A 15663-nucleotide genomic window follows, 5' to 3' on the forward strand; every position below is an offset into this window, starting at 1 on the left:
GCAAGATCTTTAGTTTTTTCACACTGAGAGACATTTTACTCTGTTCTGGCTAGACTGTGGGCTATCTAGGGAGAACATAATTTTCTAGACTTTAAAAAAACCTATTTATCTATGAGCAATTCATACCCCTGATTAAAAAAACCACTCCCTGGACAGGGACTGCTTCTCAGGTGTCTTATCTCCCCTCATGCTATGGCTTCTGCCTCCTGAGGAGACAACTGTGCATCAGACACTGTGCATCATGAGCTGAAGTCCTTGCACCATGTGCTCTTGTTTACTCAGAGAATATCATGTATATAAATCCAGCGAGGAATTCATCATGTTCTGTATCTGAACTTCAAGAAAGTCTTGGGGTTACAATAGTAAATACATACAGAATTCCTGAGGCCTCCAGATGCTTCTGCCCAAGAAGGGGCTTTCTGAGCTTGTCCCTGTCAGAGCTATGCCGAGCACCTGGCCTTCTAGTCACTCCCCCAACCCCTCCCCTTTAATGACACATAGCTGGGCTTTGCCAAGGCTGCTTTTCTTTGCTTAGGCACCATTTCAACTGTTGCTTACTTTTCCTCATCTTTATTCAGGTGTCTGAGAACAACTGAGCACCACTGTGGCCCCTCTGAGACTGTGCCATGGCCGCCAATTTGTCTTGCATTTTCCCAGCACTGCATCTTTTTGGGGTCTTGGTGCTATTGCTGTGTCCTTCCTGCTTGTGTGGTGAGTACAGAGGTTATGGGAAAAGGGGGCATTTTCTCTAACATATGGAGAAAAATACCCGATTAAGAATTAATCAAATACAGTGAAATGCAGGGAGATCAGCTCAGTGTTTTGTGACCACTTAGAGGGGTGGGATAGGGAGGGTGGGAGGGAGACACAAGAGGGAGGAGATATGGAGATATATGTATATGTATAGCTGATTGACTTTGTTATAAAGCAGAAACTAACACACCATTGTAAAGCAATTATACTCCAATAAAGATGTAAAAAAAAAAAAGAAAAACAAAACAAATTCAGTGAAATGGTGGTATATCATAATCTTTTTGAGAGAGTGCAATGAACTATATTAATAAGAAATAAAATTTAAGTATAAAAGAAATTGTTCCAATTCAGATAGAGGATTTTATAGTGTCTAGAATAACAAAGTGTTGAAATGCAAAAATTCTTGTGAGACTGCTTTAGCAAGGAATAATCTTTAATTTTTAAATCAATTTCTTGAATTTAAATGCTCTAAAATGCTTAAAACAAATTATTTTCCAAATAGGTTAATTATACCATCTACAATCTTAGTTACTGCTTAATTTTTAAAAATTCCATCCATAGACAAAAATATTTTCTGTTATTACAAATATGGAGTAAATTTTCTAGAGTAAAAATATAGAGTACTTCATGAATTCTAAACCATTATATAAAAGTATGGCATAGCTATTGAAATGTAAGAAAATTTTTAGCAATGAATGAGAAGTCAAAGGATTTGAGAGAACTTACCAGAACTGAAGAACTGTCACTATGAAAATTAATTTATTTTTACAGAATTCAGATGGAAACGTCCTTTAAGCAAAGTGATGTTTTACTCTTTTGTTAGCTAACATTTTATCTAGGAGAATTAATTTTCATAATAAATTTAAAATATTTATGAATTTGTTCCCTGAAACAACTGTCATGGCATAAAAATGGGAGATTTGGGATAGCTTAGAGGGAAAATTCTGAACTGAAAATAATGGCTGAATACTCTTATGTGAGCTAACTTACTGATTTATCAATGTGGAAGCCATGTTTTCTTCCTCACTGAGACTGATAAGGGGGAAAGCATGGGTTAATTAAAGAATATCTATATTTGAAGGATGATTTTTCATATCAGATGCATGAACATTATTGAGGGACAGTATTAATTTAGGTTATAGTATCAGTACAGGATAAAGAACTTTATGCTTGGGGATTTTCAGTCCTCCAACTTCATCTCTAAGTTCCCCTCTTCTAGAGACTGAGGCAGTAGAGCAAAGCCTTATCAAATTTGTCAACAAGTCTTTCAATTATTTTTTCATGTTTCTGTTTCCCTTTCCCTTTCTCTTCTGTTCCCTCAAATCTTCCCATTACCCATGGCCCTGACTCTCTGAAATGGCATTTAATGTCTGCCAACTCTGATGTGAATCTCCCTTTCTGATTCTGCCTCCCCTCTCTCACAGTAATGACCTTCTGAGGCCAGAGACTTTGCCATTGCCTCAGTATCCATCTGCCTCTCACATCTTGTCAACTACTTACCTTCTATCCGTCCTTCAAGTTATCTCCAACTTATTCTTGGATGCCTTCCCTGGATACTCTGGTGCCCAGTTCTGTCACCACCTTCTCCTACAGAATTAATTTCCTGTTCTAATCCTCTGGCACAAGTGTGACTAGTGTTGTGGTAGAACTATTTGTATGGTTAAATCTTATATTTTAAAATACACTGCAAGAAAAGCCCAGTACAGAACTGCATATATGTGCTTACTTATAAAAACTAAGAGCCATTTTTATATTTTTATGGAGGTGCTTAATCTGAGGTTTAAGAAATGCTGTATGGAAGCTGTTGATTTATACACAGGTGAATTTCTTTTCCTCACAACTAAAACAGAACTTACTTGGAGTTACCGTTACTATGCTTTCTGAACCCTCCAGAGTTGAAGTTTTGGGAGGAGCACAGGTAAGGGAAACAAGAACCTGAGCTGGCTCTTGGCCTCATGGGTATTTAAAGCTTATTCTCTCTTGTGAGTTTTTTTTTTTTTTTTTTTAATTTGTCCTTCATCATCACTGAGGATCTGCTAAGTACAATTTGCAGTTCAGGGTCTAGCTGATCCAGGGATCCACCTCTGATTCTGGTTGTTCATTTCCTATTTCCTATCTCCTAGGTATCATCTGGTGACTTCTAGTGTTATTTTGTTTTTACAGAGGGCTTCCTCCCACCTCAGGAGACCCTTTTGGACTGGCGTGAGGGCAATTCCACCATGACTGTCTTTCTCATGCAGCCCATTTCTAATCTACTGGAAGTGCTAACTCAGCCTTGCTTCTGATAATGTCAGGAGTCCAGGCCAACCTCAAAACAGCAGAGATCTGTCCTTCACTCTCACCTTAGAGCCTTAGAGTGCCTGTCACTAGACAGCCCATCCTTTGCCTTTTAGATTTCTCAGACAGGAGCTGGACACTAGTTCGCTGTGACTAATGTCTCCCCAGCCTGAAAGGAGCCACATTAGGTTTTCTCAGTGAGCTCCTGAGGGTCCTTCTCTCTATGTGAAGCATAAATTCTCTCACACGTTAGCCTCACCTGGGACTGCAGGTGGTGTTCACAGGATATCAAAAGCTTTATAAAAATACCTCCCCAAGTATTATTCTTAAAATAATTTAAATTCCTGACCTGTCTAAAATCCCTGACATTGTCTTTAAGTGAGGGAGGTAAGAGTTTTCTAACTGGTTTCTGAGCTACTTGCTTAACCAAATATGGAACATTGCTAGGTCTTGCAAGTCACAAGGAGAGTATTGTTCTTCAGCCCAAACTTTCATTTTATGACCTTTAAGCATCCACTGATGCCGTAGAAAGTGAAAGTCCAATGATCAGTACCGAGAGCAGAATTCCAGAAAGTGACAGTGGACTTTCTACTAACACAAACCTGAGCTGAATCCTTAATTTGATTCATGTTACTGGTACTTACTAGCTGTGACCTTGTGTAGAATATTTGACTCCTCTAAGGTTGTGTTTCCTTTTCTCTAATGTGGGTCTGATGTTCATTCGGCCTCAGAGAGTTAGCATGAGGATTAAATGGTATAACATATATATGATGATTAACACAGTGTCTAGCAAGTGGTTAAGAACTCAATAAATCATTCCTAGTAATTTTGTTAAGTAAATGAAACATACCTCAGCAGTATAATTTAATGACTTTGTTCTCTAAAATGGGAAGAGTCCATCACTCTGAATAGTTAATTAAACTCTAGCTCATTCTCTTCTACCCTTCTCTTTTGCCATTCAAGACTGCAACAGGTTTCCCAGCATTGCCCATGGATCCTATGAAGATGTGAGTTCAATTTTATCCTTTACTACTATAGTGCAGTATAAATGTGATGAAGGATATGTTCTAGTTGGAGAAGAAAAAATCACCTGCAGAGATTCACATTGGTCATCTCTAGCTCCTGAGTGTAAAGGTAACTCCACTTTACTGATGGCTCTTGCTAAGATGGTAGGGCCACCATGCTAGTTCTGACAGTATGGTTTCCCCCCAGCGAGAGGCAGCACTTAGAAATTTGTATGTATGTATGTATGTATTTACTTATTCATTTCCTGTATTTAATACCTGGATGTGGTACTGTGTTGTTTAAAAAATATGTGTGGTGTTAAAAAATATTTGTCTCGAAAATATTCTTCTATGTTATCTTCCAGAGCTTCGTTGCTTTACCTTTCACATTGATATCCCCAGCCCACTTGGAATTCCTATGGGTTTATGGTGTAAAGTAGGGGTCAAAATTTATTTTTCTCCAATGAGTAGTCAATGAACCCAGCACCACATTAAATGGACCATAGTTTTCACGCTGCTCTACAGTACTACCTTTGTCAATATTCAAGAATTAGAGATAATAATTTTTAATTGAAGAGAAGAGTGAGGATTCAGCAAAATTTTAGTGAATTCTTGTGAAAGTTAGGATGAGGACTCATGGAAAAATCCCAAACATCCTTGAAGTATCTGATATCTCCATTAGTACCTGGTGCATGTTATCACCTCCTTATAGATAAGCTGACCTGATATGAGACCATGATTAGGTGTGCAATTTTTTTTTCTTACCACACGGCTAACAGCAACTCAAGTGTCTAATTTCCCACCATTGTCTCCATTTAATACAGGAAGATACTAAGGGCATAAGAATAGAAATTACACACTTAAGATGCTGAAAAGAGTCAGGTTTTGATATACAGTAGTTTTTAAAACTCAGATTTTAGACCACAATACCTAGGTTTATATCATAATCATGTCACCTAAAAGCTACGCAACCATAGACAAGTCACATAAATTGTCTTTATCTAATTTTTCTCTCCAGCAAAGTGTAGATAATAATAGTGTTTTATGTTGATGATAGCTATACATTAACATTATTGTTATTAATTTTATTGTTATAATACAATAAATGTAGTTAAAGAACAACTCTCAGACTGCAGGCATAATTTATTACCAGTGTTTCTAACCCCCCAGTATTCTTTACTATTGTAAGGTCTTATTCTGAGGATCACAAACTGATCAAAATCATGTTTCCATTACAGCTCTGTGTCTGAAACCAGAGATAAAAGATGGAACTGTGTCTCTGGACAAGGATCACTATGTTGAGCCTGAAAATGTCACTGTCCAGTGTAACTCTGGTTATAGTGTGGTCGGCTCTCCAAGAATCATCTGCTCAGAGAACAGAACCTGGTACCCAGAAGTGCCCAAGTGTGAGTGGGTAAGTGGCACACACCTTGGGGTATTCTATCACATTGTAAAAATGGTAACCTGCTCCAGAGCACTGTCCCAGCCAACACTGATGAGATCTGACTTTTACTGGGACTCATTTCTGAGTTGTTTAAATCAATTTCAGAATCAGCACTTTTACTCTCAAAGCACATGTTGAGCTCTTAAAGCAAGTTATAATTCTCTTATTTTATAGCAAGAAAGACCAAGACCCTAGATAGGAGGGTTCCATAGATCCAGGCAACCTGGCTCCCAGCTCTGCATTTTCTATTACAGTAAGTGCTATGCTTTTGCATAGACATCAGATCCATCCCTCCAGCTCACCCTGAAGAAGTTCCCTGGGTATTTTCTGCAGTGCTGTTCCTTCTCTGCTTAATTTATCTTCTGATTTCTTGCATCAGTCCTAAGGAGGGTCTTGATACTCCAATTTTATTGTCATCAATAGGCATCCTGAAGTAATCTTATACCTTCACAGTTTGGAGAGAAGCCTCTCAAACCATCCTTTTATCTCTTTTAGGAAGTTCTCACAGGCTGTGAACAAGTACCCACAGGCAGGAAACTCATGCAGTGTCTCCCAAGTCCAGAGGATGTAAAAATGGCCCTGGAGGTGTATAAACTCTCTCTGGAGATTGAAAGATTGGAGCCACAGACTTGAAGTTGAGCACCAGTTAAAAATCAGTATATCTATTTCCCCTCTCTTCCCCTTAAAAACAGAGAATTAGGTACATTTCCCTCATTAGCAACTCTACTGGTCCTTAAGTGCTATTATTTACTGAAAAAATACCTGTGTTAGAAGAATCTTTCAAATTTTTGATGCCACTGCTAATGTGGAACTATTGGTGGTTTATATCCTATCTCATTTTAAGCTTCTGCTTCCTTAGATTTGGTGGAATGGAAGAAATAAATAATCACCTGTCAAAAATGTAGTGTCTTTGTTTTCACTTTGATTCCACTGTAATGAGAAATTAGGGCCCTATATCAATCACTTTCTGATGCTTCTCTAATTAATGCTTCTTTTCTATTTTCATACTGGAGCCTTGTCTGAGATGTATTTACACTACATCTTCACTTCCTACTCACCCTTCAGTGCCCAGGTCAAATATCACATCTTCTTCCGTCTTCGCCTTTCTCTTTCTATTGATTACCAATATTTTCCCTGGAACAACTTCTCAGTTCCTCTTTATATTTAAGGTATATTTGGTTTTGCTTGACATCCCCTCCATCCAATAATAACCAGCTTGGATGCCTTTGAAAACCTGTGTGCAACCCAAGTGTTCTTCTTGAGCATGTCCAATTCTTCCCATCCAGTGTGATCACTCTTTTCTTTAATACTTCAATTAAAATAGCTTTAGTGTCTCTTTTAGGACAGATTTCCCAGAAGCGGACCCTGAGAAGAGAACTTGTGTGCAAGTAATTTATTAAGGAACTTCTCCAAGTTCTCAAAGGAGAAATGGGAAAAGGAGTAGGGTAAGCAGGATGGGACAGGGAAGGCACGTAGTAGGGTGACCAGGCAAAGTCAAAGGAGGGTGGCTTAATCTTGACCCAGAAGGGAACCCTGGACTATAAGTTTGTGTACATTTTGTCCCAATTCCAGGTAAGGGAATTGGGCTTTCATTCTGCTGTACCAGTCAGTTATTGGTGAAGGGACACCCTGTGGATACATGAGCCCCCAGGGCATCCAGCTCTCTCTGTGTGACTACAAACCTGACTAGCAGCCTGAGGGGAGTCCTCCCAAAAGAGAGGAAGGTATAACTCTAAGAAACCAGAGTACACAGAAACCTGCAGAGGAGAGCAGAGAAATGGTATAAAAGGTCTGAGGACCTGGGTAGAGCTTTCAATGCTTATCCCACACGTATTACTCTTATATCTCTGGATATTCTGGGGAGCCTTATAATTTCTTATGGTCACCTCTTCTTCCATTTTTTGCCTCCCCAAATGTCATTCTCACTCATGCTTACTTAGCTACTATGGCTGGCCTCTGGTTCTCCACTGCATCTTGATCAATTATAGAGAACATCACCTCTTTGATTTCTTCAAAACAGCAGTCACATAAGAAAGTTGCATAGCAGACTTTTACTAACGCTCTCGAGTTAACAGAGGGATGTCTGGCTGGCTGCACAAGACTGGTCTTTCACATCGAATGTTCATAACTGTGATCTTAAAAGACCATTGCCTTTCCCTGCCACCAGGAGCCTCTTCTAGCCTTTTCTGGTCTGATGCTTTCCTTCCTCAAATCACTCCTTATCACACTTTATCTGTTCTTGCTATCACTGCCCCAGAAACCCATTTCTTTTTACTTTATTAGGGAAAGCATTTTAGCAATCTGTCTTTCCCTAGTTTCAGGGATTTCATATCCAAAAATCCATGAATGTACTCAGATAAACAAAGGACTATCCATTCCAGGTCTGGGTGCCAAGCTGTAGAGAAGATTCAGAGGCATCTCTGAAACCTGAGTCTCATATTTCCTCCCCTGCAAGTCTCCATCCAGGGCAGTGTGGAGACCTTTCCACACTGATGTGAATTATGCCACAATCTATTCATGTGTTAATTCTAAATTAATTACACATAATTATAATTATAGAAGTAATATGTGCAGGAAAACAAGAATTCAAACCTTAGAAAGGGATTTATAAAAATAAAAGTAAGATTCTTCCCTCTTCTGCCTCATGTGATATGAACTCATATCACATGACTTTTTATCTCTAAACATATATTTTGATTTCCTGCTACAAAATTGATCAATCTAGCTCTGACTTTCCCTCTCCTCTCTCTCTCCATTGGTCAGTGTCATTTAATTTTATATATTTTTAGTGATTACTTATCTTTAGGGCTTTAAATAATGTACTTCAACCTCTCTTATTTATGCAACTTTATTTTTAATAATTTACTATTTTATTAAAGTAGTACAAGCAAATAATTAAAAAGTCAAATAATCCAAAAAAAACCTTTTAATGAAAACCCAAAGATTCTGATCCACTCAATCCCACCCTTTGGTCTCTTTCCCCCAAAATAACCATTTTCAACTCCTTTAGCTCTGTGTTATGATGTTTATCGACATATTTCCAAAAAAATTCTTATTATACTTATGTTTATTATTTTTAAACATTATGTATTGACTGATTAAGCATATCTTGATCTTTGCTAAGCCAAGGTAAGCTTAACAGTGATCTGTGAATATATTGCTTTACAGCTCTTTAATTTTTATGGCATTAATAATTTATCTTGTTTTTTTGTTTAGTTTTCTGTTTCTATTGCTGATTCTTGTTACATGCTCCAAAAGATCTGTCATAGTCTAACAATCTATTTCCTAATGCTCAGACATGTCAGATGCTGTTTTAATTCCACATACTTCTCCACCATCACTCCTGGAGATTTTCTTCCCAGCTCTCTTTTCAGTGATTCTGAAATAAATGGTTTACTTTTAAATCTTAGGTCTTCTCTTTGCTGTTCTCTTTATTACTTTGATTCCAAGTCTTTGTTCTGGTGTATTTCCTCATTTTTGTTGGAACAGATCCTTCAAAAGGTGCCTGGGAAGCAAATTTTTCAGTCCTTACATGTTTTAAAATAACTTTTTTTCTACCCTTATAGTTAATTGATAGATTGTTTGCATGTAGAAGTTTGTGTTCTCAGAATTTTGAAGGCATTTCTCCACTGCCAGGTGCCTTCTAGCTCTGCTATGGAAGAATCCACGCTATTCCAGGTCTTGTTACAGTGTTGTTGATTTTTATTTTCTCTCTCTCTCTCTCTCGCTCTCTCTCTCTCTCTCTCTCTGGGAGATATTAGTATTTTCTCTTTATCCCTGTGGCCTTGCTGTAAGGTGTTTTTCATACATTAATTTGGGTACTTGTTGGGAATTTTTGACCTGTAAACACATGACCTTTAGGTCAGGGAAAATTTTTAGAAATTTTTTCTGTTATTTTCTGTTTTCATTTTATTTTGTCTTATCCCTCCACCCCCACCCCAGAACTCCCTTTAGTAAAATATTGTTTTAACTTATTTTTTTCTGTCCTACTTCCCATATCTTGTTTTTTGCGGCCTACTTTTGGGAAGATTTTCCTGACTTTGTATTTTAATATTTTTATTGAAGACTAAAACCTATCACATTTTAATTTCCAGTTACTTGCTCTTGTTCTCTACATGTTCTTTTAATGTATTATTTTGTTCTTTCATCATAGATTCAATATCATTTTTTCTGTCTCTGAAAATACTAATTATAGGTGGAGTTTGGGGGACATTCTTTTCTCTCTATTCATACAAAAGAGTGGGACCCTTAAATATTGATTGATATCTCTGCATGTTGAGTGAGGCTTCTCTACTGGTGAAATTCTTTGTAGCATGGTGGGCAGCAAGAAGGTTTAACTATTTGTATGTTTGTTTTATTTTTAAGTGGGACATGTATCTATCGGTCTTTTCTTAGGAGGTGCTCAATGCCTTCTGAGAAGATTTCTGTAATCCCTTCCTTACTGATTTATCGACCTTAGTCTTTTCTCTCGAGTTTCTAACACTTATATGTACTACTATGTAAAACGAAGAAATGTGTGCTTCTAAGTTTATGTTCAACTTCACTGTCCTTTCCACCTGTCAACCTCTATCAACATACTATTATTTTTATATTGCATCATTTATAGTCCTTTGATTCTATTGAGTATCTCTGACCACTACCCACTGAAGGCAGAACTAACCTCTGTCATATACTGCACTTACCATTTCATTTGTGGGCTTTGTTCACAGTAAGTGTTCAAAAATCATTTCATAAAAGGATGTTTAAATTCCATGAGCTAAGATTTAGTACAAAAGATCAATTTTTAAAACTCTCTGCTGAATGGATTTTTTTCTATGGTACCAAGTACAAAAACAAGTGATCTGTTCATTTTCTGGGTTTATCATGAGCCCCCAGGGCCATGAAAAGGGCCAAGAATAGCCAAGATAATCTTGAAACAGAACAAAGCTCGAGAAGTAATATTATTAGAGACTTCAAGAAAGATGGATTATAAAGGTGTTTTAATTAAGACAGTGGGTGTTAGTGCAAATAGAATCAAGCTGACTATATCCAGAAAAATATATATATTTATAAAATTTATATTTACAGTAGTATATTTACCTTAATTGTGCAAAATTTGACTCTTCAGTGTGGTGGGAAGTGATGTCTTTTCAATGAATATTTCCTACATTAATCGTAGAGCTACATGGGAAAATTGTATCTTGACCCTACTTTACATTTACCAAAAAGAAATTCAAAGTGGATTATAGATCTACATGTGAAAAGTAAAAAATAAATAAATAGATAACACATGTAAAAGTATATCTTCATGATCTTGAAGTAGGAAGATAACCTTATACACAACAACATAACAGGCATTATGAAAAAATTTATAAATTGCTTAATATTAAAACAAGTTAAAGATACCATTAAGGTTCTCCAAAGAAGGTGTACAAATTGCCGGTAGGCACATGAAAAGATACTCAGCATCATTAGTCTCAGAGAAATGCAAATCAGAACTGCAGTGGCATACTGCTTCTCACCCACTGAGATGACTGTAATTTTTTTAGAAGAAAATAACAAATGTTGGGAAGATGTGGAGAAATTGGAACACTCATACATTGTTGGTAGGAATGTAAAATGCTGTAGCTGTTTGGAAAAAGTTTGACAGTTTCTCAAAAAGTTAGAGCCCCTATGTGATCCAGCAGTTAATTTTCAACCATATATGCAAGAGAATTGAAAGCATATCTTCCTACAAACACATGCACATGAATGTGCATAGCAACATTATTCATAATAACCCCAAAGTGAAAACAACTCAACTGATGAATGGATAAGCAAAATGTGGTCTATCCATAAATGGCATACTATTCATCCATAAAGAGGAATGAAGTACTGACACATGCTACAGTGTGGATGAACCTTGACAACAATATGCTAAGGAATAGAAGCCAGACACAAAAGACTACCTCTTGTATAATTTAATTTATATGAAATGTCAACTCTATAGAGACAAAAAGTAGACTAGTATTTGCCAGGGGATAAGGGAGAGAGGGAATGCTGAGTAACTGCTAAAGGGTAGGGGGTTTCTTTTTGGGGTGTAGAAAATGTTCTGGAATTAGATAGTGATGGTGGTTGCACAATCTTATGAATTGTAGACTTTAAAATGATAAATTTTGTGGTATGTCAATTATATCTCAAAAAAAAAGCTACTGAGTTGAGCTGAATTTTGTCCTCCTCAGACTCATATGTCCAAATCTGTAGTACTCTAGTACTTCAGAATGTAACTGTATGTGGAGATACAATCTTTTGAAAGATGATTAAGTTAAAATTAGGTCTTTAGGATGAAAAATCTAATTCAAAAAGATACATGAAACCCAATGTTTGTAGTAGCACTGTTTACAATAGCCAAGACATGGAAACAACCCAAATGCCCATCAACAGATGATTGGTTTAAGCAGATGTGGTATATATATATATATATATATATATATATATATACACACACACACACACACACACAATGGAATATTACTCAACCACAAAAATGGGTGAAATGTTACCATTTGCATCAACATGGATGGACCTAAAGAATATCATACTAAGTGAAATAAGTCAGACAGAGAAAGACAAATATTATTTTATACCACTTATATATGTACTCTAAAATATAATAAATAATCTTATATACAAAACAGAAACAGACTCCCAGACATAGAAAACAAACATGGTTACCAAAGGGAAAAGGGACTGGGGAAGAATAAATTAAGGGTATGTGATTAACAGGTACACATTATTATACATAAAATAGATAAGCAAGAAGGATTTACCATGTAACACAAGGAACAATATTCAATATCTTGTAACAACCTATAATGGAAAAAATCTGAAAAAAAATATAACTGAATCATTTTGCTGTACACCTGAAACTAACACAATATGATAAATAACACTATACTTCAATAAAAAAATGAGATCATTAGGGTGGGCACTAATTCAATGTGAGTGGTGTCCTTACAAGAAGGGGAGATTTGGACACAGAGATATCAGACATGGGTGCATGTCTATAGAGGGATGACCATGTGAAGACACAGCAAGAAGGAGGCCGTCTGCATGCCAAGGAGACACCTGGAACAGATTTCCCCTCCCAGGCCTCATAAGAAACAGAATGTGCTCACATTTTGATCTCAGCCTTCCAGTCTCCAAAACTGTGAGAAAATAAATCCTTGTTGTTTAAGCCACTCAATCTGTGATATTTTGTTATGGCAGCACTAATACAGACACCACTACGGAAATGAAAGGGCAAGCCTCAGGCTGGGAAGTAATATTTGCAATACCTATGTCCAACTGAAGACTCATATCCAAAATATATAAAAAAACTCTTACAAACTAATAAGAAAAATATAATCAGCTCACCAAAAGAATGAACAAAAGACCTGAAAGAGCCATCACAAAAAGGGATATCCAGGGGCTTCCCTGGTGGCGCAGTGGTTGAGAGTCCGCCTGCCGATGCAGGGGACACGGGTTCGTGCCCCGGTCTGGGAGGATCCCACATGCCGCAGAGCGGCTGGGCCCATGAGCCATGGCCGCTGAGCCTGCGCGTCCAGAGCCTGTGCTCCGCAACGGGAGAGGCCGCAACAGTGAGAGGCCCGCGTACCGCAAAAAAAAAAAAAAAAAAAAAAAAAAGGGATATCCAGCTGACCAATGACATATGAAAAGATGATAAACTTCACTAGTCATCAAGGAAATTAAAATGAAAACCCCAGGATGGCAGTGGGGTACGAAGACTGACAAAATACATATCCAGTTCAATAAAAAAATAAAGAAAACCACAGTGCAATTTCACTACATACCAAGAATTGCTAAAATGCCAAAATACGAAGTGTGAGCAAGAATGTATTGCAGCCATGACTCTGAAAAACTGCTGTGGAAAGTGTAAATTTGTCCGACTGCCTTGGAAAATTCTTTGACAGTAACTCCCAAAGCTGAACACATGCCTACTTTTACTCCTGGGTATTAACTCTCAGAAACGCATACATCTGTTCAATAATGGACATGTATAAGAATGTTTGTAGCAGCCCTATCTGCAATAGCCCCAAACTGGAAACTACCAAAATGCTTATGTGTAGTAGGGGGGATAAATTAACTGTGAAATATCACATGATGAAATATACCACAACAATAGAATGAATGATTTTACGGATGAATTTCAAAACATAAAATATTTAATGAAAGATGCCAGACACAGAGTAGTAGATACAGCTTCATTTCATTTATGTAATGTACAAAAGCAAGCAAAAGAAATCCACAGTGTTCAATGTCAGAATAGCAGTCCCCCTTGGACGGGGGCATGGGGAGGGCTATGAAGGTTTTGGTAATATTTTGTTTCTTCATCTGGATGGTGTGACATGGGTGTAATTCAATGTATAAAAAGTCAACTAGCTCTATACTTAATTGCACTTTTTGGGGTATAATATATTTTAATATAAATTAAATTAAAAATTGGAAAAAGGGTGGATCTTCCATACCGTAGTGATCTGGGGGGCGGTGTGGGTAATGGCAGGTTTTCCATTTACTTAGAATATTCTTATTAATAATGCATTCAGGTACAGGAGAAATTGCCATTTTTCTCACTGTAGAATTCATCTTTTCAATGTCTTTATTGACTGCCACGTTTTGCCCCTTTACAGCTACACCTGACACCCCCAAGTTTACTGTGACACCAGTTTTGTGGAACAATGTAAATAAATCCCAGTAGCCACATGCTTCATCTGTGTTGTTTGGTTTCCTCTATTGGCTCATTGATTTTTATTGGGGCAGGAAATAATAGTCAGGGTATCAGATTTCATTGTTGTTGCTCCCCAGATTATTCTACTAGACCAGATCCTTGGGAGTTAGGGGCATAGTTATTATGTCCCACCAGTAAGTTCTACATTCCATTATACATCTCAAAGTTTTAGGTATCTCAAACTATAGATGGTAAATAACCTGGCTTTCACAATATCATACCTCTCCCCTTCATTGTCCCAACTTTTTCCTCACAGAGATTTAGAGATAATATGTGTGGAGACTGTGCATCAACCCCACTGTTATCACTAATCTACTCAGTGATAGTATTTACAGTATTGACAAATGTCAAGAGGAAGCTCAGACTGATGCGAAGATCAGATGCTTGGTTGAGTAAATCAAACCATTTGCTTATATAAAACATACAGAAATACAGAAGGATGTCATCAAGGTCTGGACATAGGGCAGAAAGATCAGTCACATGTTTCAGGTTAAGCAGAGGTCAAGTTTCCAAACTTCAAAATCATCACAGTGGATTCAGTGTTGAGATGATTTCATCTAAGTGAGTAAGAGTCTCATCAGAACATCTGGAAATTCAGATGTTCCCTTCTGAGCATTGCCTTATAACATTGAAGCAGTTCTACACACTGGCTGCTTTTGATAAATGCTGAGCCCACTCATCTGGGCCAGGTGTACCTCATCAATATACAGAATGACTAGAGGTATAAAGACTTAGCCTCCCTGGCTAACACAGCCCACCCCCAATACATTCCTAAACTGGAACAAGGGTTAGTTACTGAGACATCTCTTGGAATCAAACTAATAGGCCATTAGGGCCTATCCTATAATTACTCTCTGCACCTGAGTCATTATATTTTATTAAAATAGTACCATTCTCTCCAAGATTGAAGATCACTTGTTTCTTTAACTCTTCCCTTTCCCTTGCACTCTACATCTAATCAGTCATGTAATTTGGTTGTTTCTTTGGGCTATTTTTTATTTGTTTCTCCAATTACAACAATTCTTTGACCTAAAATGGACCTTTGGTCCTTTGCTCTTTTACTTACCATTATTCTCCACCTCCCTTTTGAAACAAGTTGTGTTCAAGAAAGATTAAAGAAAGAAGGTTGAGAGTGCATAAAAAGAAATGATTATAGAGATGAACAATAGAATCTAAATATATCTCAAATTCTGTCATTTCTAATAACATCTACCACTATCACCCTGGACTGAGACACCATCATTTCTAGTCCAGATTACTCCAATAGGCTTCCACTCTTGTTCCTCCTGGTAACCATGGAGACCTGTTGGGGTTGTTCCTCTGCTCAAAATCCTTGATTAGTTTCCCTTCACAGACTAAGTCCCAACAGGGCCTACCAAGCCTTACATGATCTAATGGTCTTCTGTGTTCTTCCTTCAGCACTTTAAAGAGGCTGGTAT

General features: G+C 37.3%; 1 protein-coding gene across 1 annotated transcript in view; it reads left to right on the plus strand.

The window, feature by feature from the left end:
• LOC308629588 (zona pellucida sperm-binding protein 3 receptor-like) overlaps window positions 1-6378 on the plus strand; it is a gene marked incomplete at its 5' end in the record, with an annotated part of 57555 nt that extends 51177 nt beyond the window's left edge. Inside the window, 3 exons of the mRNA XM_081257603.1 lie at window positions 3994-4164; window positions 5273-5448; window positions 5974-6378. Coding sequence (XP_081113729.1) covers window positions 3994-4164; window positions 5273-5448; window positions 5974-6111 — 485 coding nt within the window. The 3' untranslated portion in view covers window positions 6112-6378. The remainder of the gene's footprint in view (window positions 1-3993; window positions 4165-5272; window positions 5449-5973) is intronic.
• Between the last annotated feature and the right edge of the window lie 9285 nt (window positions 6379-15663).

The sequence above is a fragment of the Mesoplodon bidens genome (assembly GCF_964165515.1).
Source record: "Mesoplodon bidens genome assembly, chromosome: 2".
In the NCBI taxonomy this organism is placed as follows: Eukaryota; Metazoa; Chordata; class Mammalia; order Artiodactyla; family Ziphiidae; genus Mesoplodon; species Mesoplodon bidens.